The following is a 26,345-nucleotide window of genomic DNA, read 5'->3' as shown; positions in this document are numbered from 1 at the left end:
CGCGTGACAGGTGGGGACAGGTGACAGGTCCTATACTAACGAGGAAGACATCGCTCTCGCCAACCCCCAGCATCGTGTCCCAACCCAGCATGCTGGAAGCCGACGCGTGCTGTGATTCCTTTACGGAGCAGAAATGACAACCGAGGAGCCGAGAGATCATTTCAGCATTTCGCGTCTGAACGGAAAACACAAACGACCAACTCGGAATGACTTGCCTTTGACGCTTCTCAAAGCGTTCTTTGTGCATCGAACAGACCCACTCACCTCTTAGTGTGGCGGGATCTGCACAGTGCATGTCGCAGCGCTTCCTGCTTTCACTTCAATGTGCTTCCTGATGTCGAGTCGTGTGCCGTGCGGAGGCTCTGAAAGCGAGAGCAATGAAAAGGTGCACGACGCTGTGTAAGAAAACAGAGAAGTGAAAGGCAGTCATTTCTCTAAGGAGGTGAAAGAAAAGCTACTCCCCGTCGGCATCGTGTCCCGACCCAGCATGCTGGAAGCCGACGCGTGCTGTGATCCCTTTACGGAGCAGAAATGACAACCGAGGAGCCGAGAGATCATGTCAGCATTTCGCGTCTGAACGGAAAACACAAACGACCAACTCGGAATGACTTGCCTTTGACGCTTTTCAAAGTGTTCTTTGTGCACGACGACTGCGCCGCCTAGCAGATACAAAGGGGTTGTACAACTTTGAACTAGCAAATGGAAGAGGGCTAAGCCCCCTCTCTTTTAGCCCAGGTTCGATCTGTCTCCCAGAATCACCAGGGCGCACACACACACACACCCGTGCCGTTGAAGTGCTCTGCTTCATTTCTAAGGGCAACTCAACATTCACTCCTACCCCGAGTGCAGAAAAGACAGCATCCACAGCAACAACAGCTCAGGTCTCTGCACAGGAGCTAAGCTGCCCTCATCTCCTCTGCTCTGCGGCTCCTGCGGAGTGGAGTCCTGCCTGGAGCCGTGTTTGCAGGCGGCGGCTCCCCGCGCCCTGTCTGGGCGTCGTGTCCAAGAGCTCCTGGGAGGAAGAGCGAGCCCTCCCACTCGGGGGCTTTTCCACGGTCTGTGTGAGGAGGGGCGGGTGTGTCCAGTAGCTTATCGAGCGGAAGCCTGGGGCGGCGGAGAGCTGTGATCGTGCAGACCTTGAGGTGTCACCTCTTTGTCTGCTTTCCCGCCCCCCCTCCGCCCAAGCTCTGCTCCAAAGTAGCCCGGCAACCCCTCACACCTGCACGTGTCACAACCTAAGGTGCGGTCATGAGACACCCATGGGGTGTCGTTCTGTTCTTGCTAATTGTTTCCTGCCCGTCGCAGGCAGGAGTCCATGCGAGGAAGATGCGCTGGACAGAGCTCAGAGGGCGCAGCTGGGTGGCTTTCCTTCTGAGTGACGTTCCTGCAACACTCTCCCGCTACTCTTGGTGCGCTCATGCCACAACACAGGAAGGCTGGAGCAGGTGGCTGTGGGCTTTGCGCACTGCCGAAATAGCTCAGTTGGGAGAGCGTTAGACTGAAGATCTAAAGGTCCCTGGTTCGATCCCGGGTTTCGGCATTTTGTTTCATCGCGCCCTTTGTTCCTCTCTCCAGCGCCACCTGCCTAAAGTGACGCGTCCCTTTCTCAGCCCGAAACGCAAGCGAGACACCAGCAGCAGTCCCTACAGGTTTCCGTAGTGTAGCGGCTATCACGTTCGCCTAACACGCGAAAGGTCCCCGGTTCGAGACCGGGCGGAAACAGCCTCGTTTTGCACGCTCCTGTACTTCACAGAGGTCTTGAGCGACCGGTCATTTGTTCCCAATGTATTTCCGGTGCCTTCGTGCACTCTTGTACCAAACGCACGTTCCTTCTGTACGCGGAGCCGATCATTTGCAATTGGGCTGTGCCGACAGACCAGGTCGAGCTCTGTCGGCTCAAAAGCAGCGCAGGACCTGCAAGAACAACAGAAAGATTAGCATCCAGCGGGGGCCTCTTAGTGAGCCCAAGAGCTCATCAAGAATCGGCTCCAGCAACAGGGCTGGGCGCATTGTTCCATTCTCCGCCCACTCTCGGTGTAAACAAGTCCCTCCTGGTCTCTGCTTGAAATGCACTTTCCTGCGTTTGCTTTGGTGTAACTGGCTTCCCCTGCATGGGCGAATGTGAAGAAGATCCTTAGTAAGTCATTGAAGAAAACCGAGAAGAGGTCGGAGTGGCCTCTGTCGTTCATCAACGATCCAGTCAGGCAGTACTCCTCTGTAAAGCGCCGTTCGTTCACGTCGATTGGCTTTTTTTTGCCTTCATTCGTGCGAGTAGTAAAAGCAGACGCCCCTATTCTGCCGTGACCCGGATTCGAACCGGGGTTGTTGCGGCCACAACGCAAAGTACTGACCACTATACGATCACAGCGAGTTACCGAGACACACGCGGCAGGGCGGAAAGGGCTGTGCTCTCTTCGTGTGACATAATTCGGAAAAGTCCTGACGTTGCATTTCAACTGAGCCCCAGTATACATCGACCCTTCGACACTCTGAGTGACAACTCTCTTGCGTGTTTTCTCATATTTATGTAGTTTGCTTGCATGATGCCGGGAACAGCATGGTTGTTCGCTGCCATATAGTCTAGCGGTTAGGGTTCCTGGTTTTCACCCAGGCGGTTCGACTCGGTTTTGCCTCCTGCTTTCCAAAAGATCAGCACCGTGTACGAAAGAGCCGCATTAAAACTACTCGAACGTGCAAAACGTGCGAGAAGAGGGGGCGCTTGTTTCCAACCGAAACTTCTCGCGTGTGAGACGAGCTGATCATCGCTGTGGGAGGGTTACTCTGGTAGACAGGGCTGACCTTCGGCAATAGGATTTAAAGTCTCCAAGATGATATTTGCACTTTCTGGAGAGGCGATTTTCTCCACTTCAGTAGCCCGATTTCGTCGATTGCGTGGAGAGGGCTGTAGAATGTGGCGCCGCCTTTCCTGCTCCGTCCATGACAGGCGTGCTGGTCTCTGGAGAGAGAGCACGGTCCATCAGCGCACTCCAATAAAGGCACTGGAAGCAGCTAAATCGCATTGGCGAAGCTCAGCGCTGGGCCGCTGGGCACGTCTTACCACCGTTTCCGTAGTGTAGTGGTTATCACGTTCGCCTCACACGCGAAAGGTCCCCGGTTCGAAACCGGGCGGAAACAGACATCTTTTGTCGCCAGGCACAAAAGGGGATTGGGGATTCGCCTAGCGCTGTGATCGAACAGACCCACTGGACCCACCTCTTAGTGTGGCGGGATCTGCACAGTGCATGTCACAGCGCATCCTGCTTTCACTTCAAGGCGCGTCCTGATGCACCCCAGTCTCCCGCGTGACAGGTGGGGACAGGTGACAGGTCCTATACTAACGAGGAAGACATCGCTCTCTCCGACCCCCGGCATCGTGTCCCGACCCACCGTGCTGGAAGCCGACGCGTGCTGTGATTCCTTTACGGAGCAGAAATGACAACCGAGGAGCCGAGAGATCATTTCAGCATTTCGCGTCTGAACGGAAAACACAAACGACCAACTCGGAATGACTTGCCTTTGACGCTTCTCAAAGCGTTCTTTGTGCATCGAATAGACCCACTCACCTCTTAGTGTGGCGGGATCTGCACAGTGCATGTCGCAGCGCTTCCTGCTTTTACTTCAATGTGCTTCCTGATGTCGAGTCGACTGCCGTGCGGAGGCTCTGAAAGCGAGAGCAATGAAAAGGTGCACGACGCTGTGAAAGAAAACAGAGAAGTGAAAGGCAGTCATTTCTCTAAGGAGGTGAAAGAAAAGCTACTCCCCGTCGGGGAATCGAACCCCGGTCTCCCGCGTGACAGGCGGGGATACTGGCCACTATACTAACGAGGAAGACATCGCTCTCTCCAACCCCCGGCATCGTGTCCCGACCCAGCATGCTGGAAGCCGACGCGTGCTGTGATCCCTTTACGGAGCAGAAATGACAACCGAGGAGCCGAGAGATCATGTCAGCATTTCGCGTCTGAACGGAAAACACAAACGACCAACTCGGAATGACTTGCCTTTGACGCTTTTCAAAGTGTTCTTTGTGCACGACGACTGCGCCGCCTAGCAGATACAAAGGGGTTGTACAACTTTGAACTAGCAAATGGAAGAGGGCTGAAGTAAGAGACAAGATGTAAAAAGGGTTAACTTAAGTCAGTTCTGCCTGAAAATTAGACTTCTAGGCAACAGGGGTTTATGGCAGGAAAGGGGTTTTACTGATAAGGATTCCAGATGTGAGGGGGCATAATCTTAAACTGACCATTTGGCCAGGGTCTCTTAACTGGCCAAATACCATGACCCTCCCCCCCTTACCATAACACCGAATGACGTCTGAAGCAGCAAGGAAGGACTATATAACCTAAAAGTTTGTACCGGCACATCGAACAATACTTCGGTTTTGTTGTTTCTTGCGGGAAACAAGACTTCGGCTTTATTGTTCCTTGCATGCAATACACTCATCTGTTTTACTTCATCTCGGGATCCAGAACCTTATTCTTTCTGTTACAACAAATTTGGCTTAGTCTTCGGATGCTCCAGAAGGCGCAGAACTTCCCATCGGTAGGAGAGACGGTCAGCGCTCACATTACTAAGAGGTATGGACTCCTCTTTTTTTAAAAAAAAAGTCCCGACTCTCTCTGATCGATTGGGAAATCTCTGCTCCCTGCGAGAATCGCCTGAGATGACGGAGTAAACGTGAGTTCCTGAATTCCTCTGGCCCGGGGAAGACACCGGTGTATGTAATGGGTGGTTTGCTGTAAGCCCAGAATTTGGTCTGGCAGGCGGTCCGCGGTATTGTGTACAGGCGTTCGAAGCTGGTGCAGGCGTCCCACACTGACAGATTGAAGAAACTGAGTCTCTTTAGTCTGAAGGGAGTGTCTCACACTGACAGGCCGGAGGAACTGAGTCTCTTTAGTCTGAAGGGGGCGTCCCACACTGACAGATTGAAGAAACTGAGTCTCTTTAGTCTGAAGGGAGCGTCCCACACTGACAGATTGAAGAAACTGAGTCTCTTTAGTCTGAAGGGAGTGTCTCACATTGACAGGCCGAAGAAACTGAGTCTCTTTAGTCTGAAGGGAGCGTCCCACACTGACAGATTGAAGAAACTGAGTCTCTTTAGTCTGAAGGGGGTGTCTCACACTGACAGATTGAAGAAACTGAGTCTCTTTAGTCTGAAGGGAGCGTCCCACACTGACAGATTGAAGAAACTGAGTCTCTTTAGTCTGAAGGGAGCGTCCCACACTGACAGATTGAAGAAACTGAGTCTCTTTAGTCTGAAGGGAGTGTCTCACATTGACAGGCCGGAGGAACTGAGTCTCTTTAGACTGAAGGGGGTGTCTCACACTGACAGATTGAAGAAACTGAGTCTCTTTAGTCTGAAGGGAGTGAACCCAGGTGAGCCAGGATCAGGGTGGAGTGGCGATTGCCATGATCCGGCGAGCACAAAGCTTCATCAGCTGCCCTTTGCCACAGGAGGTAAGAGGATGTCCAGTGATGACGTGCTTCCCTGTCCGTCGTGGCAGTGAACAGGTCCTGGTTACAGGACCTCTAAAAAAGGAAATAAAGACTGAAATCAGATCCGACCCACCATGCTGCCACGGCGACGGTGCACTGCCCAGTGAAAGTGGCAGCCTGTCCCTGGACTGTGGGTGGAAACTGGAGCACCTGGAGGAAACCCCCACAGACCAGGGAGAGAACATGCAAACTCCACACAGACAGCACCCACACCCCAGGTCCGGCACTGTGAAGCATGCCCGACGATGCGGAAGGGCTTTTACAAATGAGTGTGTAACTCACACTGGTGCCCAGGATGGCCTGCTACCGGAACGCAACCTAATTTTCTTCATGCAGTTTGTTCGAAGCGGTTTGCAGGAGCTGGAGGTGAGGACTGAGCTGGGGTCCAGTGTGCGAGAGTGACTGCTGATGTCACGTGTGTGTGTGTGTGTGTGTGTGTGTGTGTCTGGATCATTGTGAGCGCCGTCAGGTTTGTGTATTTGTTTAAACAAGAGGACGTCTCTGTGCGGGTCTGACTCTGTGTGAAGGTGCAGCTCTAACTGTGTCTATCTCTCTAGCTGTGAGCGCGCGGGCCTGTCTATCTCTACAATGCATGAGGGGCTAAATCTGCCTCCGAGAACTCGACTTTTCAGAAGAAAAATCTATGAAAAGGCACGGCCTGGCCCTCTTCTCTTGCTCCCGACGTATAACACACTGGGGGATGAAGCTGGTGTCTTCAGCTGTAACCCTAGCTATTTATGCAAACAGCTCTTTTAGCTTTAGACAAGAGGAACAGATTAAACAAATCTTGGATTTATGGCTTATTCAAAGCAGACTGAGCGCTGCTATACTGTATGTAGGAGCCAGAGATGAAGAATGAGCTATTTAAGGAAATCAGGAGTGTGAGAGAGGGAGAGTGTGTTTTTCCTCCCAATAGAGAAGGCTTGTGGTTCTTTATGCTTTTTTCCACAGGCTGCCAAGGTGAGTACGTGTTGGGTTCTTGGTTTGAATGCTCGAGTTGTCAGGCTGGCGGTTTTTGTTCCTGTTGGAGCCCATAATTGTGAACAAGGCGTTTGAGGACGTCTCTGTGCGGGTGTGCGTTTGTAATGACGTGTGTGTGCCTCTCTGTTTCAGTATAAAAAAATGCATTTAAGACATTCAGCCTTTTCATGTTCCTAATAGTCTTTCCTTCTTGACAATAATAACTAAGGTGGCTGCTGGAAGAGGTGTTAGTAGGGCCAGCAGGGGGTGCTTACCCTGCGGTCTGTGTGGGTCCTGATGCCCCAGTATAGTGACAGGGACACTGGACTGTAAACAGGCGCCGTCCTTTGGATGAGACGTAAAACCGAGGTCCTGACTCTCTGTAGTCATTAACAATCCCGGGGTGTCTCTGGAGAAGAGTAGGGGTGTTACCCCAGTGTCCTGGCCTAATATCCCCCCCCTGGTCTTTACCCATCATGGCCTCCTAATCACCCCCAGTCTCTGAACTGGCTCTATCCCTCTGTTCTCCTCCCCACTGAGAGCTGCTGTTTGCTGTACATTCCTCCTGCGGTGGGGGAAACGACCCGCTGGAGAGAACACGCAGACTCCACACAGAAGGGTCATCTCGCAAGGTACACACCACGTAATTGTACAAATTTGCACCGGTTTTGAACGCATTTTAATTGCAAGAATACCCGCTAACCTAATCAGAAAAAACGGGTTTTATACGTTTGTAAATGATCTATTTTTTTAACTTCATAAAATCTCTTTTTTTTTAATCAATCTAACGGTTCGAATCCATCGGAGATTACAGTAACAGCGACGATAATACACGCGTCTCTTTATTTTTTATTTTTATTTATGCTTAACAGAATAACAACAATGACAATACAAACAAGAGTACATATAACAATTCAAGACAGAAAGACAGAAAGATCGTCAGGGGTCCGCATTACTACATAAATTCAAGCTATGAAAAAAGATTAAACACATTAAATAAAAAAAAAATGATGTCCGCATCGCTTTCATATTTTTGCACTTCGAAATAGTCCGCAAATACCCCCCCTTACATTTTAAAATGCTCAAACACAGGGTACTTCCCAGACCACTTCATTTTATGTCTATAATAACGTGCCGTTATAATCTTTCAATGTATGACAAACGAAATTTTAATGTTGTTTTCGATGGGGCTGAGACTTAACATAACATTTGTTTTCATCAAAACAAATAGCACTGTTGGTTTCTTTTTTTAATAGAAGTCCGTGCTTTATTATTTCTCACATTTTTAATAGAATTTAAATAGTGTTTCAGCTCCACCTCAAAAGAACTAAAAAGGGGAGTATTATTAGACCATTTGGATTTATGGATGTGAAATTTACCAAGATTGATTCATAAATTGACTATAAATAAATGCTCTTTTTCCAAATTTTCTACTAAACAGTACAATAAAATGTCAAAATCCTTCAATCTAAAAAACACCTTTAACTGCCTGCAAACAAAACTCTGTAAATCCGTCCAAAACCTACACCTAACAAATAAATGCACCAAAGATTCCTTTTCCGCCGGACAAAAAATACACATATCATCCTGCTCATGCTTAAATTTACATGCTGAATAGTTAAGCGCCTCTTTAACGACGGCGCGTAGCAACAGTCACTAAGGAAGCGCCGCCTGACCCGGAACCAGTTCTCAAGAGCGACGCTCTGTTCCTGTTCCGAGCAGCAGGAGCGGGTCTCAGCTCCGCTGTGTTTTCCCAATCCCGGGTTTGAGCCTCGGCGGCAATCAGCTCTTTCTTTCCGCGTCGTCTCCGGAGACGAGATGGCGGATTGCCCGTTGGGTCTGGAGAGCGAGCTCCACGCCTTCATGGAGGTGTTGCTGCGATCGATCGTGTACGAGGTGTCGGAAGTTTTCCGGAACGGGATGGCCGACGCCGAGGACAAGTTTCAGAGCAAACTCCGGGGCATCTCGCAGGTCCTGGTGAGACGGGCGGTGGTGAAGATCACCCAGTTCGTCGAGGACAGTGTCGGGGGCGAAATCGCGCAGATGAAGAGGGAAAACGAGAGGCTGAAGGTGAGATTGCGGTTCTGGGAGAAGGAGTCGAGAGCAGGAGGAGATCGGGGACAGACAGATCGTGATGGACACACGCTTCCCTGTGAAGCCCCTGCAGAGATAAAGGAAGAAACGGACACGGAACCGGAGCTGTCAGGTCAGTGGGGTGACTTCTGTGAAATAACAGTGCCTTGTGTGTTTAAAACCAGTATCTTGAACGTCCTCACTGGTGAGAATCCAGTGCAGAGATGCAGAGTGAAGTGGGAGACCTGTGTGATGTAGCGACAGGATTCTGGACCGGAAACCGCAGCTTTTGTTTTCCCTCCGGTTGTGGTGCTGGAAACATCTGTAATACAGCAACAGGGCTGAAGACTGTTCGGCCTCAGTTATTGTGGACCTGAATCAGTTTTGTGTCATGTGGCGTCGTCGTGTATGCTTATACTTACAAATACTTGTCAGTAATTTGATTTGCTCTTGGTTCAATTGCGGACCTGGTGTGCGATCTGCGTGCCTTTGGTATGTTTTGGACACACTGGTTTCCTACGGGTGTTCCGGTCCAGAAACATGCTGTTTCTTGTGTGTAGTACATGTAATTAATAATAATTGCTTACACTTATATAGCGCTTTTCTGGACACTCCACTCAAAGCGCTTGACAGGTCATGGGGAATCCCACTACCGCCACCAATGTGCAGCCCCCACCTGGATGATGCGACGGCAGCCATAGTGCGCCAGAACGCTCCCCACACACCAGCTCTCAGTGGGGAGGAGAGCAGAGGGATGGAGCCAGTTCAGAGAGGGGGGTTATTAGGAGGCCATGATGGGTAAGGGCCAATGGGAAATTTGGCCAGGACACAGGGGTAACACCCCTACTCTTTTCGAGTCACCCTGCAGCTCCCAGCTGGCAGCCCCCTCCCCACTGGAGCTCAGCAGGTGTGAGCCTGGTCAGTACCTGGAGGGGAGACTCCTGGGGAAAAACTAAGGTTGCTGCTGGGAGAGGTGTTAGTGGGGCCAGCAGGGGGCGCTCTCACCCTGCGGTCTGTGTGGGTCCTGATGCCCCAGTATAGTGACGGGGGACACTGGACTGTAAACAAGCGCCGTCCTTCGGATGAGACGTCAAACCGAGGTCCTGACTCTCTGTGGTCATTGGCACTGTCCTGATGAGCCATCACTCTGTTTTAAAAGGACTCACCCTGTGACGTATATTAACATCTGGGAAAACCAGCCCTGATGTGCTTGTCCGTGTGTCTGCCCTGGGATGGGTCGTAGCCTGCTCTGTGCCCATTGCTAACGGTGATTTTTAAGACTGCTCTCCCCTGCGAATTTGAAATGGAAGAAGCGGTTCGGAAACGGACAGCTGTCTGTGTCCGTATCCGGTTAATTTCTCCATCTGATGTATTGGTGCTCATTCAATATGAAACTTCATTTTCTCCCCACAGCAGAGAAACGCTTTAATGCACAAAGGTAGTTCTACTTTTCTCCCCACCTCTCACTCTCAGAATAGCGCAGTAATTAGTAACCTGCATTATGACCTCTGATTAATAATGAACAGTACACTCTCAATGTGCTGTAGTATCTAGCTAGTCAGCGTCTCTCCCAGTTCAGTGTTAATGTATTGTACCGTCCAGTCAATGTCTGTATTAATTCCCTAAAAATGTACATTTTTAACGTACTGTAGGGTCTGCTCAGTCACTATTTCTGTATTAACCCCTCTATTTCTCAGTGCAGTGCTGATATACTGTACGATCTACTTCGCCACTGCCTATATTAACCATTTACTCTCAGTGCAGTGCTGTTGTACTTGTAGTACAATATAGTATAGTGTCCAGTCAGTCACTGTGTCTGAATTAACCCCTCTCTCTCTTTGCAGTGATCATGCACTGTCGTATCCAGTCACTGTGTTTGTATAAACCCCTCTCATGGTTTATTTTGAATGTATTGTAACATCTAGTTGTTCACTGTCTGTATCAATACCTCACTCTTAGTGCAGTGTTAATGTACTTTAGTAATCAAGTCACTGTGTGTATTAACCCATCTATTTCTCAGTGCAGTGCTAATCCACTGTAGCACTTAATAATTTTATAAAGCACTCTCAATGCAGTGTTAATGTATTTTAGAGACCAGTCAGTCTGTATGTTTGTATTAAACTCTCTCTCAGTGCACTATTAATATACCTGTCTTCACTCAGTCTTTGTGTTTGTATTGATGCTTCTCTCTCTCAGTGCAGTGTTACAGTAAAGAAGTTTTCAGTCACTGTCTGTATTAACCTCCCCCTCTCTCTCAGTGCAGTGTTAATGTACTGGAGTGTCCAGTCAGTGTGTCTGTATGAACCCCTTTCTCAGTGCAGTGTTAATGTACTGGAGTGTCCAGTCAGTCACTGTGTCTATATTAACCCCTCTGTCTCCCAGTGCAGTGTTAATGTACTGGAGTGTCCAGTCAGCGTGTCTGTATGAACCCCCCTCTCTTTCTCAGAGCAGTGTTAGTATACTGGAGTGTCCAGTCAGTGTGTCTGTATGAACCCCTCTCTCTCAGTGCAGTGTTAATGTACTGGAGTGTCCAGTCAGTCACTGTGTCTATATTAACCCCTCTGTCTCCCAGTGCAGTGTTCATGTACTGGAGTGTCCAGTCAGTGTGTTTGTATTAACCCTTCTCTCTCTCAGTGCAGTTTTAATGTACTGGAGTGTCCAGTCAGTGTGTCTGTATTAACCCGTCTCTCTCTCAGTGCAGTGTTAATGTACTGGAGTGTCCAGTCAGTGTGTCTGTGTGAACCCCTCTCTCTCTCAGTGCAGTGTTCATGTACTGGAGTGTCCAGTCAGTGTGTCTGTGTGAACCCCCCTCTCTCTCAGTGCAGTGTTCATGTACTGGAGTGTCCAGTCAGTGTGTCTGTAGAAACCCCTCTCTCTCTCAGTGCAGTGTTAATGTACTGGAGTGTCCAGTCAGTATGTCTCTATGAACCCCTCTCTCTCTCTCAGTGCAGTGTTAATGTACTGGAGTGTCCAGTCAGTGTGTCGGTATTAACCCCCCTCTCTCTCAGTGCAGTGTTAATGTACTGGAGTGTGCAGTCAGTGTGTCGGTATGAACCCCTCTCTCTCTCAGTGCAGTGTTATGTACTTGAGTGTCCAGTCAGTGTGTCTGTATTAACCCCTCTCCCTCTCTCAGTACAGTGTTAATGTACTGGAGTGTCCAGTCAATCAGTGTGTCTGTATTATGTATTATGTATTATGACCACAGAGAGTTTGGTTTGACGTCTCATCCGAAGGACGGCGCCTGTTTACAGTCCAGTGTCCTCTTTCACTATACTGGGGCATCAGGACCCCCACAGACCGCAGGGTGAGAGCGCCCCCTGCTGGCCCCACTAACACCTCTCCCAGCAGCAACCTTAGTTTTTTCCCAGGAGTCTCCCCTCCAGGTACTGACCAGGCTCACACTTGCTGGGCTCCAGTGGGGGGGGGGGAGGGGCTGCAGGGTGATACAGCTGCTGGCAAAGTCTGATCGGAGATGCCAGGGATTGAACCCAGGGCCTCATGTATGTGGCTGAACATTTCCTTTTTTGCTGGCGGGTCCAGAACCCCACCTGGACAGACAGACGTGGATGAAATCTGCTTCCATCGGAGTGTCCTGATTTACTTATTGTTTTCATCCCTGTTTCGTGTGCTCTGTGTTTTGACAACCGGTGAATCTCAGGCTTGAAAGTGAGCTTTAACATCCTAATTAAGACTCGGTTTTTAAAATATGTTTCTTTGCCGTCTCAAATTTGTTTTTGTTTTTTCTGGGGAATATTCTCTTCCGCACCTGACGGTCTTGTCCTCCTGTCCTGTGTCTTGCAGGGTCAGAGGTCAGCGCTCTCCCTGACGCTGGGGACAGGGCTCCTCTTGAACAGCAGCACAGTGAGGAGGAGGAGGAGGGTAGATGTTTAATTGATCTTAATTATAATCCCAATTCTTCTTTGGTCTTCATTTGTTGATGATTATTCAGTTATCGCTACGTGAAACGTTCTCTCGGAGAAGGTCTTGACCTTTACTCTCAGCCCATGTTAAAGGTCTTGTTCTCTTGTCCTGTGTCTTGCAGGGTCAGAGGTCAGCGCTCTCCCTGATGCTGGGGACGGGGCTCCTCTTGAACAGCAGCCCAGCGAGGAGGAGGAGGAGGAGGAGGAGGAGGGGGGCTCCCGTCTGATGCAGGAGACAGAGCTCGCCTCCGCACACGGGAAAGAGAGACTCAGTGAGCAGCAGCACACAGAGAGCAGGCAGAGGGTGGGGGATCTGGACTCTGTCCACGTGATGAAGACCGAGCCTGAGACAGAGACACCTGGGCTCTTAGCATCTGACGGCTTTACGGACGCGATTAACCATCCAAATGCTGAGGATATTGCCGACAGTGTTGCTGACCTGAATTGCGTATCGGTTCCCTGGCCTAGAGAAGAGGAGCCGGATGAACTGGACGCGTTCCACATCATCAAGTTGGAGGAGGAGCCTCGCGCGATCGACGCCCCCGAGCGGCCCCCCGAGGGACGGGACGAAGAGGGCCCGGCTTGGCCGCCGGGCCCGACGCACAGTGAGCGAGTGCAGCACAACCAGGAGACCGGCCAGCGTCAGTCGGGGCCCGGCTCGGACGGTGGGGCCGCGCGGTCGCCGCAGCCTCCGCCCGGCCCCCCCCGGCGCCGCGCGGGGGAGAGGCCCTTCACCTGCGGCCACTGCGGCAGGGGCTTCAACACGTCGAGCCAGGTCAAGAGCCACCTGCGCGTCCACACGGGCGAGCGCCCCTTCGCCTGCCGCCAGTGCCCGAAGGCCTTCAACCACCTGAGCACCCTGAGGCGCCACCTGCGCGTCCACACGGGCGAGCGCCCCTTCGCCTGCCGCCAGTGCGGCAAGGGCTTCGGCGACCGGGGCAACCTGCGCAAGCACCAGCGCGTCCACACGGGCGAGCGCCCCTTCGTCTGCGGCCAGTGCGGCCGGGCCTTCAGCTGGTCGGCCCGCCTCGAGACCCACCGCCTCGTCCACGCCGGGGAGAAGCCCTTCCCCTGCGGCCAGTGCGGCCGGGGCTTCGGCACGGCCAGCCACCTGAAGAGGCACCAGCGCATCCACGCCGGCGAGAGGCACCCCTGCCCCCAGTGCGGGAAGAGCTTCAGCCGGCCCGGCGACCTGAGGGCCCACCAGCTCGTCCACACGGGCGAGAAACCGTTCAGCTGCGCCCAGTGCGGGAAGGGCTTCAACCACGCCTGCACCCTCAAGACCCACCAGCGCCTCCACACGGGGGAGCGGCACACCTGCGCCCAGTGCGGGAAGGGTTTCGGCCGCCCCCGCGACCTGAGGACCCACCAGCTCATCCACACGGGCGAGAAACCGTTCGGCTGCGCCCAGTGCGGGAAGAGCTTCAACCAGCTCAGCACCCTGAGGACCCACCAGCGCATCCACACGGGGGAGAGACCCTTCGGCTGCGCCCAGTGCGGGAAGAGGTTCATCAAGTCGGGCAGCCTGAAGACCCACGAGCGCACCCACACGGGGGAGAGGCCCTTCGGGTGCGCCCAGTGCGGGAAGAGATTCGGCGAGATGAGCAAGCTGAGGAGACACCAGGCCGTCCACACCCGAGACCGTCCAGCTGCGGGACGAGATCTGGACACTCAGGCATCTTAAAAAAGAAAACACACACACACACGCACGCAAATACCAACTTCTTCAGCCGCCAGAGTTGGGTTTAAACGCTCGGACGCCTTATGACATCGGTATGACATCCTTCCCGGGAGAGGAACCACGTTCCATACTGGAAAACCCAGGGCGGGAAGAGATTCGGCGAGATGAGCAAGCTGAGGAGACACCAGGCCGTCCACACCCGGGATGAGATCTGGACACTCGGGCATCTTAATAAAGAAAACACACACACACACGCACACAAATACCAACTTCTTCAGCCGCCAGAGTTGGGTTTAAACGCTCGGACGCCTTATGACATCGGTATGACATCCTTCCCGGGAGAGGAACCACGTTCCATACTGGAAAACCCAGGGCGGGAAGAGATTCGGCGAGATGAGCAAGCTGAGGAGACACCAGGCCGTCCACACCCGGGACGAGATCTGGACACTCGGGCATCTTAAAAAGGAAAACACGCACACACACGCACGCAAATACCAACTTCTTCAGCCGCCAGAGTTGGGTTTAAACGCTCGGACGCCTTATGACATCGGTATGACATCCTTCCCGGGAGAGGAACCACGTTCCATACTGAAAAACCCAGGGCGGGAAGAGATTCGGCGAGATGAGCAAGCTGAGGAGACACCAGGCCGTCCACACCCGGGACGAGATCTGGACACTCGGGCATCTTAAAAAGGAAAACACGCACACACACGCACGCAAATACCAACTTCTTCAGCCGCCAGAGTTGGGTTTAAACGCTCAGACGCCTTATGACATCGGTATGACATCCTTCCCGGGAAAGTCGTCATAGAAAGGGGCTTGCTCGATTCTTCCTGACACTGAATCGATCCCGTTTCGAGTGACGCGTTTTGTGGTCTTGACAGTCTTATTCGCCCCTTTTTTCCATACTGGAAAACCCAGGGCGGGAAGAGATTCGGCGAGATGAGCAAGCTGAGGAGACACCAGGCCGTCCACACCCGGGACGAGATCTGGACACTCGGGCATCTTAAAAAGGAAAACACGCACACACACGCACGCAAATACCAACTTCTTCAGCCGGCAGAGTTGGGTTTAAACGCTCGGACGCCTTATGACATCGGTATGACATCCTTCCCGGGAGAGGAACCACGTTCCATACTGAAAAACCCAGGGCGGGAAGAGATTCGGCGAGATGAGCAAGCTGAGGAGACACCAGGGCGTCCACACCCCGGACCGGCCTGCTGCGGGACGAGATCTGGACACTCAGGCATCTTAATAAAGAAAACACACACACACACACACACGCACACAAATACCAACTTCTTCAGCCGCCAGAGTTGGGTTTAAACGCTCGGACGCCTTATGACATCGGTATGACATCCTTCCCGGGAGAGGAACCACGTTCCATACTGAAAAACCCAGGGCGGGAAGAGATTCGGCGAGATGAGCAAGCTGAGGAGACACCAGGGCGTCCACACCCGGGACCGTCCAGCTGCGGGACGAGATCTGGACACTCAGGCATCTTAATAAAGAAAACACACACACACACGCACGCAAATACCAACTTCTTCAGCTGCCAGAGTTGGGTTTAAACGCTCGGACGCCTTATGACATCGGTATGACATCCTTCCCGGGAGAGGAACCACGTTCCATACTGGAAAACCCAGTGCGGGAAGAGATTCGGCGAGATGTAAAACCGAGGTCCTGACTCTCTGTGATCATTAACAGTCCCGGGGCGTCTCTCGAAAAGAGTAGGGGTGTTACCCCGGCGTCCTGGCCAAATTTCCCATTGGCCCCTTACCCATCATGGCCTCCTAATAACCCCCCTCTCTGAACTGGCTCCATCCCTCTGCTCTCCTCCCCACTGAGAGCTGCTGTGTGGGGAGCGTTCTGGCGCACTATGGCTGCCGTCGCATCATCCAGGTGGGGGCTGCGCACTGGTGGCGGTAGTGGGATTCCCCCTGACCTGTCCAGCGCTTTGAGAGTGGAGTGTCCAGAAAAGCGCTCTAGAAGTGTCAGCAATAATTATTATATCAATGTAACACGCCTTACTTTGGTAGCAAGGAGATGTTGTTCATTACCAGTGTAGCAGCAAAGAATACTTTTCCTGCAAGAGAAGAAATCCCGTGTTCACAAACCAATGGGTAGTTTTGCCTGATGAAATTAAGGCCATGGGGCATCCTGAATCTCCAGGTGGTTTCAGTTCAAAGCGATGGCCGAGATGCGCAGAGTTTCTCCCACCCAACCGTCTTTCAGAACCCTCAGAATCAAAGTCAAGCATGCTTTCCTGAGTTCACAGAGGGAACTCTCAACGGGGGATAATCCAGTTTAAAGCCACCTAAAATCGGAGCAGCATGCTACAGAAAGTGGAACTGGTAAATGCCTTTAAAATTGAACTGGATCGCGTCACCCAAGAAGATATGAGGCCGGGTGGTACTCATATCGTCGAGGTGGCCTTTCGCCGAGCGAGGTTCAGAGCCACCTGCCTAGAGACCTGATGTAAGTATCATTTGGGGCATGGGTGGACAGGTGCCTGACGCTGCCATTGGTGGCTAAATCATGACCAGTGGGCTAGTCTGGATGTTACTCTCAAGCATCAGGACTTTACAGGACGGACTAAGTAGATTTAGAGGTATGATTGAACATCTTGATACTTTGTAATACCGTTGGTTGGCTCTATATATAACGTATATGTTAGCCATATATGCTAAATGAAGCTTATTAATAGACCGTTATCTACCTATAGAAATGTAACTTGTATCCTATTGCGTATCCTAAGTGTACCGTGTATCCTCTCTGTATAAATGTTTTGTTCGGTGCCCTCCCTGAGTTCTCGAGAATCGATGTGAATATCGAGTGTCGGCCCTTGATGTGAACACCACTTGAATCTCTTTGTGGTTTGAAGGACACCCACGTCTCGGGACGGTGTGGCCTTCAGAAAGTCGGAGGGGGCTATGTGGTGGTAAGGCATATCATTACACTTAAAGTAAAAAAAAAAATGAAGTGTTATGAAAGATCTTTCCGTTGCTTTGACAAAGCCGTCGGAGGAATGGGGCTAAGAAGAGGCATATTTGTTAAGAAAGATGTTCGGGGTCTGGAACGCAGATCAGGATTTCAGAAAAGCTGTGATCATCCTAAAGTATCCTGATGAGGCGTGGCGCAGTTTCCCTCCATTCGCCAAAGTTCACTGTCACTCAAAGGGTATCCACCAATGAGGGACCTGCAGGGTTGTACCAGCAGCCTTATCACCCTGCAACTCCCAGCTGGCAGCCCCCCCCCCCACTGGAGCTCAGCAGGTGGGAGCCTGGTCAGTACCTGGAGGGGAGACCTCCTGGGGAAAAACTAAGGTTGCTGCTGGAAGAGGTGTTAGTGGGGCCAGCAGGGGGCGCTCTCACCCTGCGGTCCATGTGGGTCCTAATACCCCAGTATTGTGACGGGGGACACTGGACTGTAAACAGGCGCCGTCCTTCGGATGAGATGTAAAACCGAGGTCCAGACTCTCTGTGGTCATTAACAATCCCAGGGCGTTTCTCGAAAAGAGTAGGGGTGTAACCCCGGCGTCCTGTCCAAATTTCCCATTGGCCCTTACCAATCATGTCCTCTTAATAATCCCCATCTCTGAACTGGCTTCATCACTCTGCTCTCCTCCCCACTGAGAGCTGCTGTGTGGGGAGCGTTCTGGCGCACTATGGCTGCCGTCGACTCATCATTCCAGGTGGGGGCTGCACATTGGTGGCGGTAGTGGGATTTCCCATGACCTGTGAAGCGCTTTGAGTGGAGTGTCCAGAAAAGTGCTATATAAGTGTAAGCAATTATTCATTATTATTATTATACCTGATTACACCCTAACCAATCATACTTGACCAACCTTGTGTCTGCCAGCAGTGAGGACATAATTCTCTAACATTACGTAACATTTCTAACAGACATAACATTTCTATTAAGTTGCCAGGCTGAGAGAATGAGTCCGTTAAAAAGCAGTATTCTGCCCCCAAAATATTCTTTCTGAACCTTGTGTTCATGAGCCCACCGTTATTTTTGCCTGATACTGACATCCTGAATATCCAGGTATATTCAGTAAAAAAATATATAGTCAAGGTGACTCCCTCCTCCAGCTAACTACAGGCAGAAGTTTCCTTGGAAATGCTAGGCAAAGCCCTCTCCCTTTCTCTCTGCACTGGGATATGCACAGGCCAGCTCTGTGTTTCCAACAGTAAACTTCATTATTCGCATTATAATTCTCGAGTTGAGCTATTGTTCCGAACATGTTTGTTAGTTTCTGGAGGTAAGTGCTGTTTTGCTCGTATCTGAGAATATGCGATTTAACTACGCGAGACTGATATGAAACGCACGAGGTAGATCATAACGTACATCTAGTTGATTTATTTCATGTATTTCATCTCAAACGTTCTTAATTCTTATTTTGTAACCCTCGAGTGAATGATCAGCCTTTTCTATCCCAGCACATCATTTCACTTATATATCCTGTTACTTTTGTGGTTATGCATGCTTAACTGTACTATCAATAAATTATTTAGAAATCTGTGTGGGAGTATGTAAATTATTGTGTGTTTCATTCCGAAGTCTTCAAAGCACTGTTGAAGTGTACCGTTACAAATGAATTGTTATAGTAAATTAAAACCCTCACATTGCTATAGTACAGAACCTGTTTTTCCATTCCAAACTGTGTGAATGTGAGGGACGCAGGTGCTAAACGAACAGCGAATTGTATGAAACTGTATTGTATGAATTGTATACTGAATCTGCAAGCATTCATGATGGTACAAGCGAGATAGAGAAGGTATTTTCAAAAACAAGGCCGCAGATTACCCTGAGGTATGAACGAAAAGCACTTCCACAGCCACAGGACAGGAAGAACGCTGAATACACATGTTTGCCTCAATTCATCTTTATTTGTCATGATACTTACACAGGTGCATGGTAGAGTGAAAAGTGTTTCTCATGAGTCACTCGGGCGCAGTATATAAATAGGACAGAAGATGAGACGGTAGACAGTAACACAATAACAATAACAGCGTAACAACATGTAATCAAAACTGTGCGAAATCCGCCAACAAAGAAACGGGACAAGAACAGTGCAAGGTCATTCTTGGAACAGTGCAAAAATAGTACGGTGATTTATAAATATTCCGACTAATACAGTTTTCCTGAGCTACCGGAAGAACAGTACAATTTCGGCTTACACTCGGTTGTCGTGGGTGTGGTGGTGTAGGAGTACAGTCATTGGGGGTACAGGAAGTGAGAGTATGATGGGAAGGAGTGGGGGCGTCACCAGCTTGGCGGCTCGGGGGGGGAGAAGCTCTTTTGGAGTCTAGTTGTGTGCGACTGGAGCTAATTCCAAGTTTGTTTACCTAATTACCAATTAGGTAATTACCTATTAGGAATGACCTAATTCCACGTTTGTTTCCCTAATTACCAATTAGGTAATTACCTATTAGGAATGACCTAATTCCAAGTTTGTTTACCTAATTACCAATTAGGTAATTACCTATTAGGAATGACTTAATTCCAAGTTTGTTTACCTAATTACCTATTAGGTAATTACCTATTAGGAATGACCTAATTCCATGTTTGTTTACCTAATTACCTATTAGGTAATTACCTATTAGGAATGACCTAATTCCATGTTTGTTTACCTAATTACCAATTAGGTAATTACCTATTAGGAATGACCTAATTCCAAGTTTGTTTACCTAATTACCAATTAGGTAATTACCTATTAGGAATGACCTAATTCCAAGTTTGTTTACCTAATTACCTTTTAGGTAATTACCTATTAGGAATGACCTAATTCCAAGTTTGTTTAACTAATTACCAATTAGGTAATTACCTATTAGGAATGACCTAATTCCAAGTTTGTTTAACTAATTACCAATTAGGTAATTACCTATTAGGAATGACCTAATTCCACGTTTGTTTACCTAATTACAGTGGGACACGAAGCAGAAGTCATAAATGGATTCCGCCGGGAAGGGTGTTTTAAAACAGAGGACAGGAGGCACCCATATAGGGAAAGGGGGGTAGGGAGAGGGGTGGCGCAGGAGTTGGCATTGGTTCCGAAATCTTTGTGGCTAAGGATCTGTGTCTGTGGCTGGAAGGGTTTGCTGGTTCAAATCCCGCGGCCGGCAGAGGAATCCTACTCCGTTGGGGCCCCCCTGAGCGAGGCCCTGAACCCCAGCTGCTCCAGGTGGTGCTGTACAATGGCCGACCCTGCGCTCTGACCCCCAGCTTCTCTCTCTCCCTGTCTGTGTGTCTCCTGGAGAGCCAGCTGGGGTCTGCGACAAGACCAATTCCTCGTGCAAGAAATTGTATTGGGCCAATAAAGAAACATTATCACATTGTTGTTCACGCAGCGCTGGGGGCCTGGAGGAGCAACATGACCGACTGGCGTCTTATCCAGGATGTGTCCTGTCTGGCTTTTGTTGCCCCGTGACTCTGTACTGGATAAAGCAGTAAGGAAATGGAGAGAGGGTTTGTTTTGTGGGGACTGTAACACACAAGTCTCATCCATCCATTGAAGCCAACACTCTGTAAACAACATATTGTTTACAGCAGCAGCCCTCTCACCCTGCAGCTCCCAACTGGCAGCCCCCCCCCACTGGAGCTCAGCAGGTGTGAGCCTGGCCAGTACCTGGAGGGGAGACCTCCTGGGAAAAACTAAGCCTGCTGCTGGGAGAGGTGTAAGTGGGGCCAGCAGGGGGCACTCACCCTGCGGTCTGTGTGGGTCCTAATGCCCCAGTATAGTGACGGGGACACTAGACTGTAAACAGGCGCCGTCCTGCGGATGAGACGTCAAACCAAGGTCCTGACTCTCTGTGGTCTCTGTGGTCACCACATAGCTGGTGTGTGGGGAGCGTTCTGGCGCACTATGGCTGCCGTCGTATCATCCAGGTGGGGGCTGCACATTGGTGGCGGTAGTGGGATTCCCCATTACCTGTAAAGTGCTTTGAGTGGAGTGTCCAGAAAAAGTGCTATATTAGTGTAAGCAATTATTATTATTATAAGCATTTAATTAGAGTTTTTTTTTTTAATTTTAGAGTCCAGGAGTGTGTTGTGGAACAGATAATTGTGTAGATCACAAAATCCCCTTTTGTTTTAAAAAAAAGGGTATTGTTAGAAACACTACAACAACACAACAACAAGTCTGTATCAGAGCACAGTATACATCACATAGTGTTGTTTTTTTCCCGCCTGCTTGTGTCGAAGAAAAGTCTTCACTCGGGTTAGGGGTGGTCAAGCAGAGTCCTGTATTCATGCGCAGGGGGAGGATATAATCATGCAGATCTGAGAGTAACCTCTCATACTGATCTGAGAGTAACCTCTCATACTGATCTGAGAGTAGCCTCTCATACTGATCTGAGAGCAGCCTCTCATACTGATCTGAGAGCAGCCTCTCATACTGATCTGAGTGTAACCTCTCATACTGATCTGAGAGTAACCTCTCATACTGATCTGAGAGCAGCCTCTCATACTGATCTGAGAGTAACCTCTCATACTGATCTGAGTGTAACCTCTCATACTGATCTGTGAGTAACCTCTCATACTGATCTGTGAGTAACCTCTCATACTGATCTGAGAGCAGCCTCTCATACTGATCTGAGTGTAACCTCTCATACTGATCTGTGAGTAACCTCTCATACTGATCTGAGAGCAGCCTCTCATACTGATCTGAGAGTAACCTCTCATACTGATCTGAGTGTAACCTCTCATACTGATCTGAGTGTAACCTCTCACTGATCTGTGAGTAACCTCTCATACTGATCTGAGAGCAGCCTCTCATACTGATCTGAGTGTAACCTCTCATACTGATCTGTGAGTAACCTCTCATACTGATCTGAGAGCAGCCTCATACTGATCTGAGAGCAGCCTCTCATACTGATCTGAGAGCAGCCTCTCATACTGATCTGAGTGTAACCTCTCATACTGATCTGAGAGTAACCTCTCATACTGATCTGAGTGTAACCTCTCATACTGATCTGTGAGTAACCTCTCATACTGATCTGAGAGCAGCCTCTCATACTGATCTGAGTGTAACCTCTCATACTGATCTGTGAGTAACCTCTCATACTGATCTGAGAGCAGCCTCTCATACTGATCTGAGAGTAACCTCTCATACTGATCTGAGTGTAACCTCTCATACTGATCTGAGAGCAGCCTCTCATACTGATCTGTGAGTAACCTCTCATACTGATCTGAGAGTAACCTTTCATACTGATCTGAGAGCAGCCTCTCATACTGATCTGAGAGTAACCTCTCATACTGATTTGAGAGCAGCCTCTCATACTGATCTGTGAGTAACCTCTCATACTGATCTGAGAGTAACCTCTCATACTGATCTGTGAGTAACCTCTCATACTGATCTGAGAGTAACCTCTCATACTGATCTGAGAGTAACCTCTCATACTGATCTGAGAGTAACCTCTCATACTGATCTGTTAGTAACCTCTCATACTGATCTGAGTGTAGCCTCTCATACTGATCTGAGAGCAGCCTCTCATACTGATCTGTGAGTAACCTCTCATATTGATCTGAGAGTAACCTCTCATACTGATCTGAGAGCAACCTCTCATACTGATCTGTGAGTAACCTCTCCAAAGAGATGGCAAATGCAATGAGTTTTATACAGTAAACACACACAGGAAAGCCCATTCTGAATTTCCATACGAGGAGTTGTTTTTTCTCTCCACAAAAGATGTCTTTGTCATTGACCACGTCCTTCTTAAGAAGTAATTTCATCTGGTCTATAGACAAGAGGAAGTAAGTAAACCGCAGGTGTGAAACGAGCTGGACATTCTGCGGTTGTAGCACTAATAATAATAATAAACTTTATTTTATATAGCGCCTTTAAAGGTGGCTTCTCAAAGCGCTTTACAGGATGACAACAATGATAAATAAGAAGAATACACCAGATAAAACACAATTACAATATAAACAGGAGACAGGGGATGATGGTACTAAGAGAAGCAGAGGGGTGAAGAACAGAACCAGTTCAGTAAAGGCTCTTCTGAAGAAGAGGGTTTGGAGTCTGGAGTTGAAGGAGTTTAGGGAAGGTGACTCTCTGATATCCTTGGGCAGAGAGTTCCAGAGCTTGGGGGGGCACAACAGGAGAAGGCCCTGTCACCCCTAGAGTGTAGATGGGCTTGGGGGGACAGTAAAGAGGGCAGAATTTAAAGAGCGGAGGTTGCGAGGTGGGGAGTAGGGCGATGATAGCTCAGACAGGTACTGAGGCGCCCAGCCACGCAGAGCCTTATAGGTGAGCAGGAGGATTTTAAAGTCCACATGGAATTTGACCGGAAGCCAGTGCAGGGACTCCAGGATAGGAGTAATGTCAACACTTGCACTAGACCTGGTCAGGATTCTGGCTGCTGAATTCTGGGCCTACTGCAGTTTGTTCACAATAGATTTACATACTACCCCCAGCCACTTCATAAGAATGAATCGCAAACACGTTTTCTCTCAGTCCTGCCTGACCACACTGAATGGCCATTCATACATTCTACCTCTCATAACTCAGGGCTCTGGTCTTCAGCAGAGGTCTCAATCGCAGAACAAATATCATAGATTTCACAGGTGAGGAGTCTAACTCTATCGGGGCTCTGCTCTGTATTACAGAAGACAGCTAATTCATTTTACCAGGTGAGGAGAGCATGTTACTGGATAGGAAAAGGATTATGTATCGTACGCTACATAAAAAAAAACGTCAACTAAGACAATAATGCATTTGGATCACCATTTTATTGTCCAGATTATGGTTTATGTATGTAAGAAAAACAGTTTGAACAGATTACTAAAGTACAGTATGTGGTGGCTCTGTGGCTCAGGATTTGTGTCTTTGGCTGGAAGGTTGCTGGTTCAAATCCTGTGGCTGTTGGGGCCCCTGAGCAAGGCCCTGAACCCCAACTGCTCCCAGGGGTGCTGTATAAATGGCTAGCAGGGTGAAATGAATTCTTAAAGGCAAGAGTGAAACTATGAAGATTATCCCGTAGCTGCAGGGCACATATCCCTTTTCAGAAACTGTAATGGAAATGGATTCGCTCGTTATAACAACCCCTACAGGTTTTGCTCAGTCATGTTTGGTTTAAAACATTTCCAACTCAATCAACTGCAAAGCCAACTTATTACTGCAGAGACGGTATGACTTTCTGGCCATGCAGTCTTAGCATGTCGCAGTTGTGCAGTTTAATTGACATATCTAGACAGTTTGCACTCTGTCCTTTATCTCAGATCTGACCATGAATTTCATCTGAACTGCAGCTCTTTCCATTGTTTATTGTGCAGTGGTGATCAGCACAAATGTTCTAAGAGATTAGTTTGTAGATATTTAAATCGGCTTCAAATATCAGGTAACTCCACAACAATGTAATTGTTCTATTTCTCGAGGTGAAATCTTTTTTTTTTTTAGATTTGTAGCCTTTTTGCGCCGACTGACAAGACTTAGGGGTGGAAATGATTTGAGCAGAGCTGACAAAAAAAAACTACATTGCGCGGCGAAGATTGTATTCTGTCACTGAAACGTCTTTTTTTTCCCAGGTTTTTTAGAACATTAAATAATACAAGCAAATAAGAACAAATAAAGTGTTTATTTGAATGTATAAAGTGTCGTTTTGATAGGATAAAACACGTCAACAATTAATCCAGCCGCTCTGTAAACCCCGGCTCTTCAGCCGTTTGAAAGCCGCGGCGCAGCTGAGCAGGCGCGATCTGATGACGTATTTCCTGCCGACCTCCTAGGCGACCCGACCGCTTCCTTTGTTTCGGATCGGCTCTGGAGCAAGATGGCGAGCTGTTCGTTAATAATGCAAGGCGAGCTCCACGCCTTCATGGAGGTGCTGCTCAAGGCGATCGTGTACGAAGTGGCGGAGGTTTTCCGCGACGGGAAGGCCGACTCCGAGGACGGGCGTCAACACAAACTCCGCGGCGTCTCCCACATCCTGGTGAGACGGGCGGTGGTGAAGATCACCCAGTGTGTGGAGGAGACTTTCGGGAGTGAGATGGCGCAGCTGAAGGAGGAAAACGAGAGGCTGAAGGTGAGATTGCGGTTCTGGGAGAAGGAGCCGGGAGTAGGAGGAGATCGGGGACAGACAGATCGTGATGGACACACGCTTCCCTGTGAAGCCCCTGCAGAAGTAAAGGAAGAAATGGACACGGAACCGGAGCTGTCAGGTCAGTGGGGTGACTTGTCACTCAGTGTGTGTGTGTTTTAAAATCGTGCCTTTAACGTCCTCACTGGTGAGAATCCAGTGGAGGGATGCAGAGTGAAGTGGGAGAGTTTTGTGTGATGTAGCGACAGGAGTCTTTACTGGAAACTGAAGCATCCGTCATAACAGTGACAGGGCTTAAGAGACACGTCGTTTCAGCCTGGAGTATGGTGTCACTGAATCTTTTAACTCTTTAGCTAAACGCTTGTAAATGTCGTTTACAAATGCCAGTCCTCTGTGATCTACTTGTGGTTGTCTAATAATGACAATTTTGTCAGTGATTAAAGTGCATATTGATCCGTTGTCATTTTCACATTCTTGTGAATTAAATGCTCTTTCTTGTTGGTTGGGCAACCTAAGCTGAAAAGACACAAACAGATCAAGCTTATCTAGAGGGTTCAGCATTCACCCTTTAATGGGGATGTTTAATATTAACCCCTCTCCCTCTCAGTGCAGTGTTCATGTACTGGAGTGTCCAGTCAGTGTGTCTGTATGAACCCCTCTCTCTCTCGGTGCAGTGTTAATGTACTGGAGTGTCCAGTCAGTGTGTCTGTATGAACCCCTCCCTCTCAGTGCAGTGTTAATGTACTGGAGTGTCCAGTCAGTGTGTCTGTATGAACCCCTCTCTCTCTCGGTGCAGTTTTAATGTACTGGAGTGTCCAGTCAGTGTGTCTGTATGAACCCCTCTCTCTCTCGGTGCAGTGTTGATGTACTGGAGTGTCCAGTCAGTGTGTCTGTATGAACCCCTCTCTCTCTCAGTGCAGTGTTAATGTACTGGAGTGACCAGTCAGTGTGTCTGTATGAACTCCTCTCTCTCTCAGTCCAGTGTTCATGTCCTGGAGTGTCCAGTCAGTGTGTCTGTATGAACCCCTCCCTCTCTCAGTGCAGTGTTAATATACTGGAGTGTCCAGTCAGTCAGTGTGTCTGTATGAACCCCTCTCTCTCTCAGTGCAGTGTTAATGTGATGTACTGTCAGTGTGTGAATAGTTTTATTTTAATTATTTGTGAAGATGTTAAAAA

The 26,345-nt window shown here is 49.3% G+C and overlaps 2 protein-coding genes and 5 non-coding genes across 9 annotated transcripts in view; 4 read left to right on the top strand and 3 right to left on the bottom strand.

The window, feature by feature from the left end:
- Window positions 1-26,345, bottom strand: part of LOC148662626 (uncharacterized) — a 783,119-nt gene that overhangs the window by 191,331 nt on the left and 565,443 nt on the right. The gene's annotated exons all lie outside the window — the stretch shown is intronic.
- trnaf-gaa (transfer RNA phenylalanine (anticodon GAA)) lies at window positions 1,468-1,540 on the top strand. The gene has a single exon. It is a non-coding gene; the product is annotated as a tRNA-Phe (tRNA).
- trnav-aac (transfer RNA valine (anticodon AAC)) lies at window positions 1,650-1,722 on the top strand. The gene has a single exon. It is a non-coding gene; the product is annotated as a tRNA-Val (tRNA).
- trnah-gug (transfer RNA histidin (anticodon GUG)) lies at window positions 2,297-2,368 on the bottom strand. The gene has a single exon. It is a non-coding gene; the product is annotated as a tRNA-His (tRNA).
- trnav-cac (transfer RNA valine (anticodon CAC)) lies at window positions 3,063-3,135 on the top strand. Its single transcript has one exon. It is a non-coding gene; the product is annotated as a tRNA-Val (tRNA).
- On the bottom strand, window positions 3,757-3,828 carry trnad-guc (transfer RNA aspartic acid (anticodon GUC)). The gene has a single exon. It is a non-coding gene; the product is annotated as a tRNA-Asp (tRNA).
- LOC148662650 (uncharacterized) overlaps window positions 8,136-26,345 on the top strand; it is a 44,769-nt gene continuing 26,559 nt past the window's right edge. For 2 of the 3 annotated variants that reach the window (XM_088632191.1, XM_088632190.1), the window contains exons 1-2: window positions 8,136-8,659; window positions 24,859-25,290. In XM_088632191.1, the coding sequence (XP_088488317.1) occupies window positions 8,272-8,659; window positions 24,859-25,290 (820 nt within the window). In that variant the 5' untranslated portion in view covers window positions 8,136-8,271. Of the gene's footprint in view, window positions 8,660-12,568; window positions 18,652-24,858; window positions 25,291-26,345 lie in introns of those variants that run through there. The other variant, XM_088632195.1, reaches the window with a different exon arrangement.

This window comes from Lepisosteus platostomus, chromosome 5, assembly GCF_059453375.1.
Source record: "Lepisosteus platostomus isolate fLepPlt1 chromosome 5, fLepPlt1.hap1, whole genome shotgun sequence".
Taxonomy (NCBI): Eukaryota; Metazoa; Chordata; class Actinopteri; order Semionotiformes; family Lepisosteidae; genus Lepisosteus; species Lepisosteus platostomus.
This window is presented reverse-complemented; position numbering and strand designations above follow the sequence as displayed.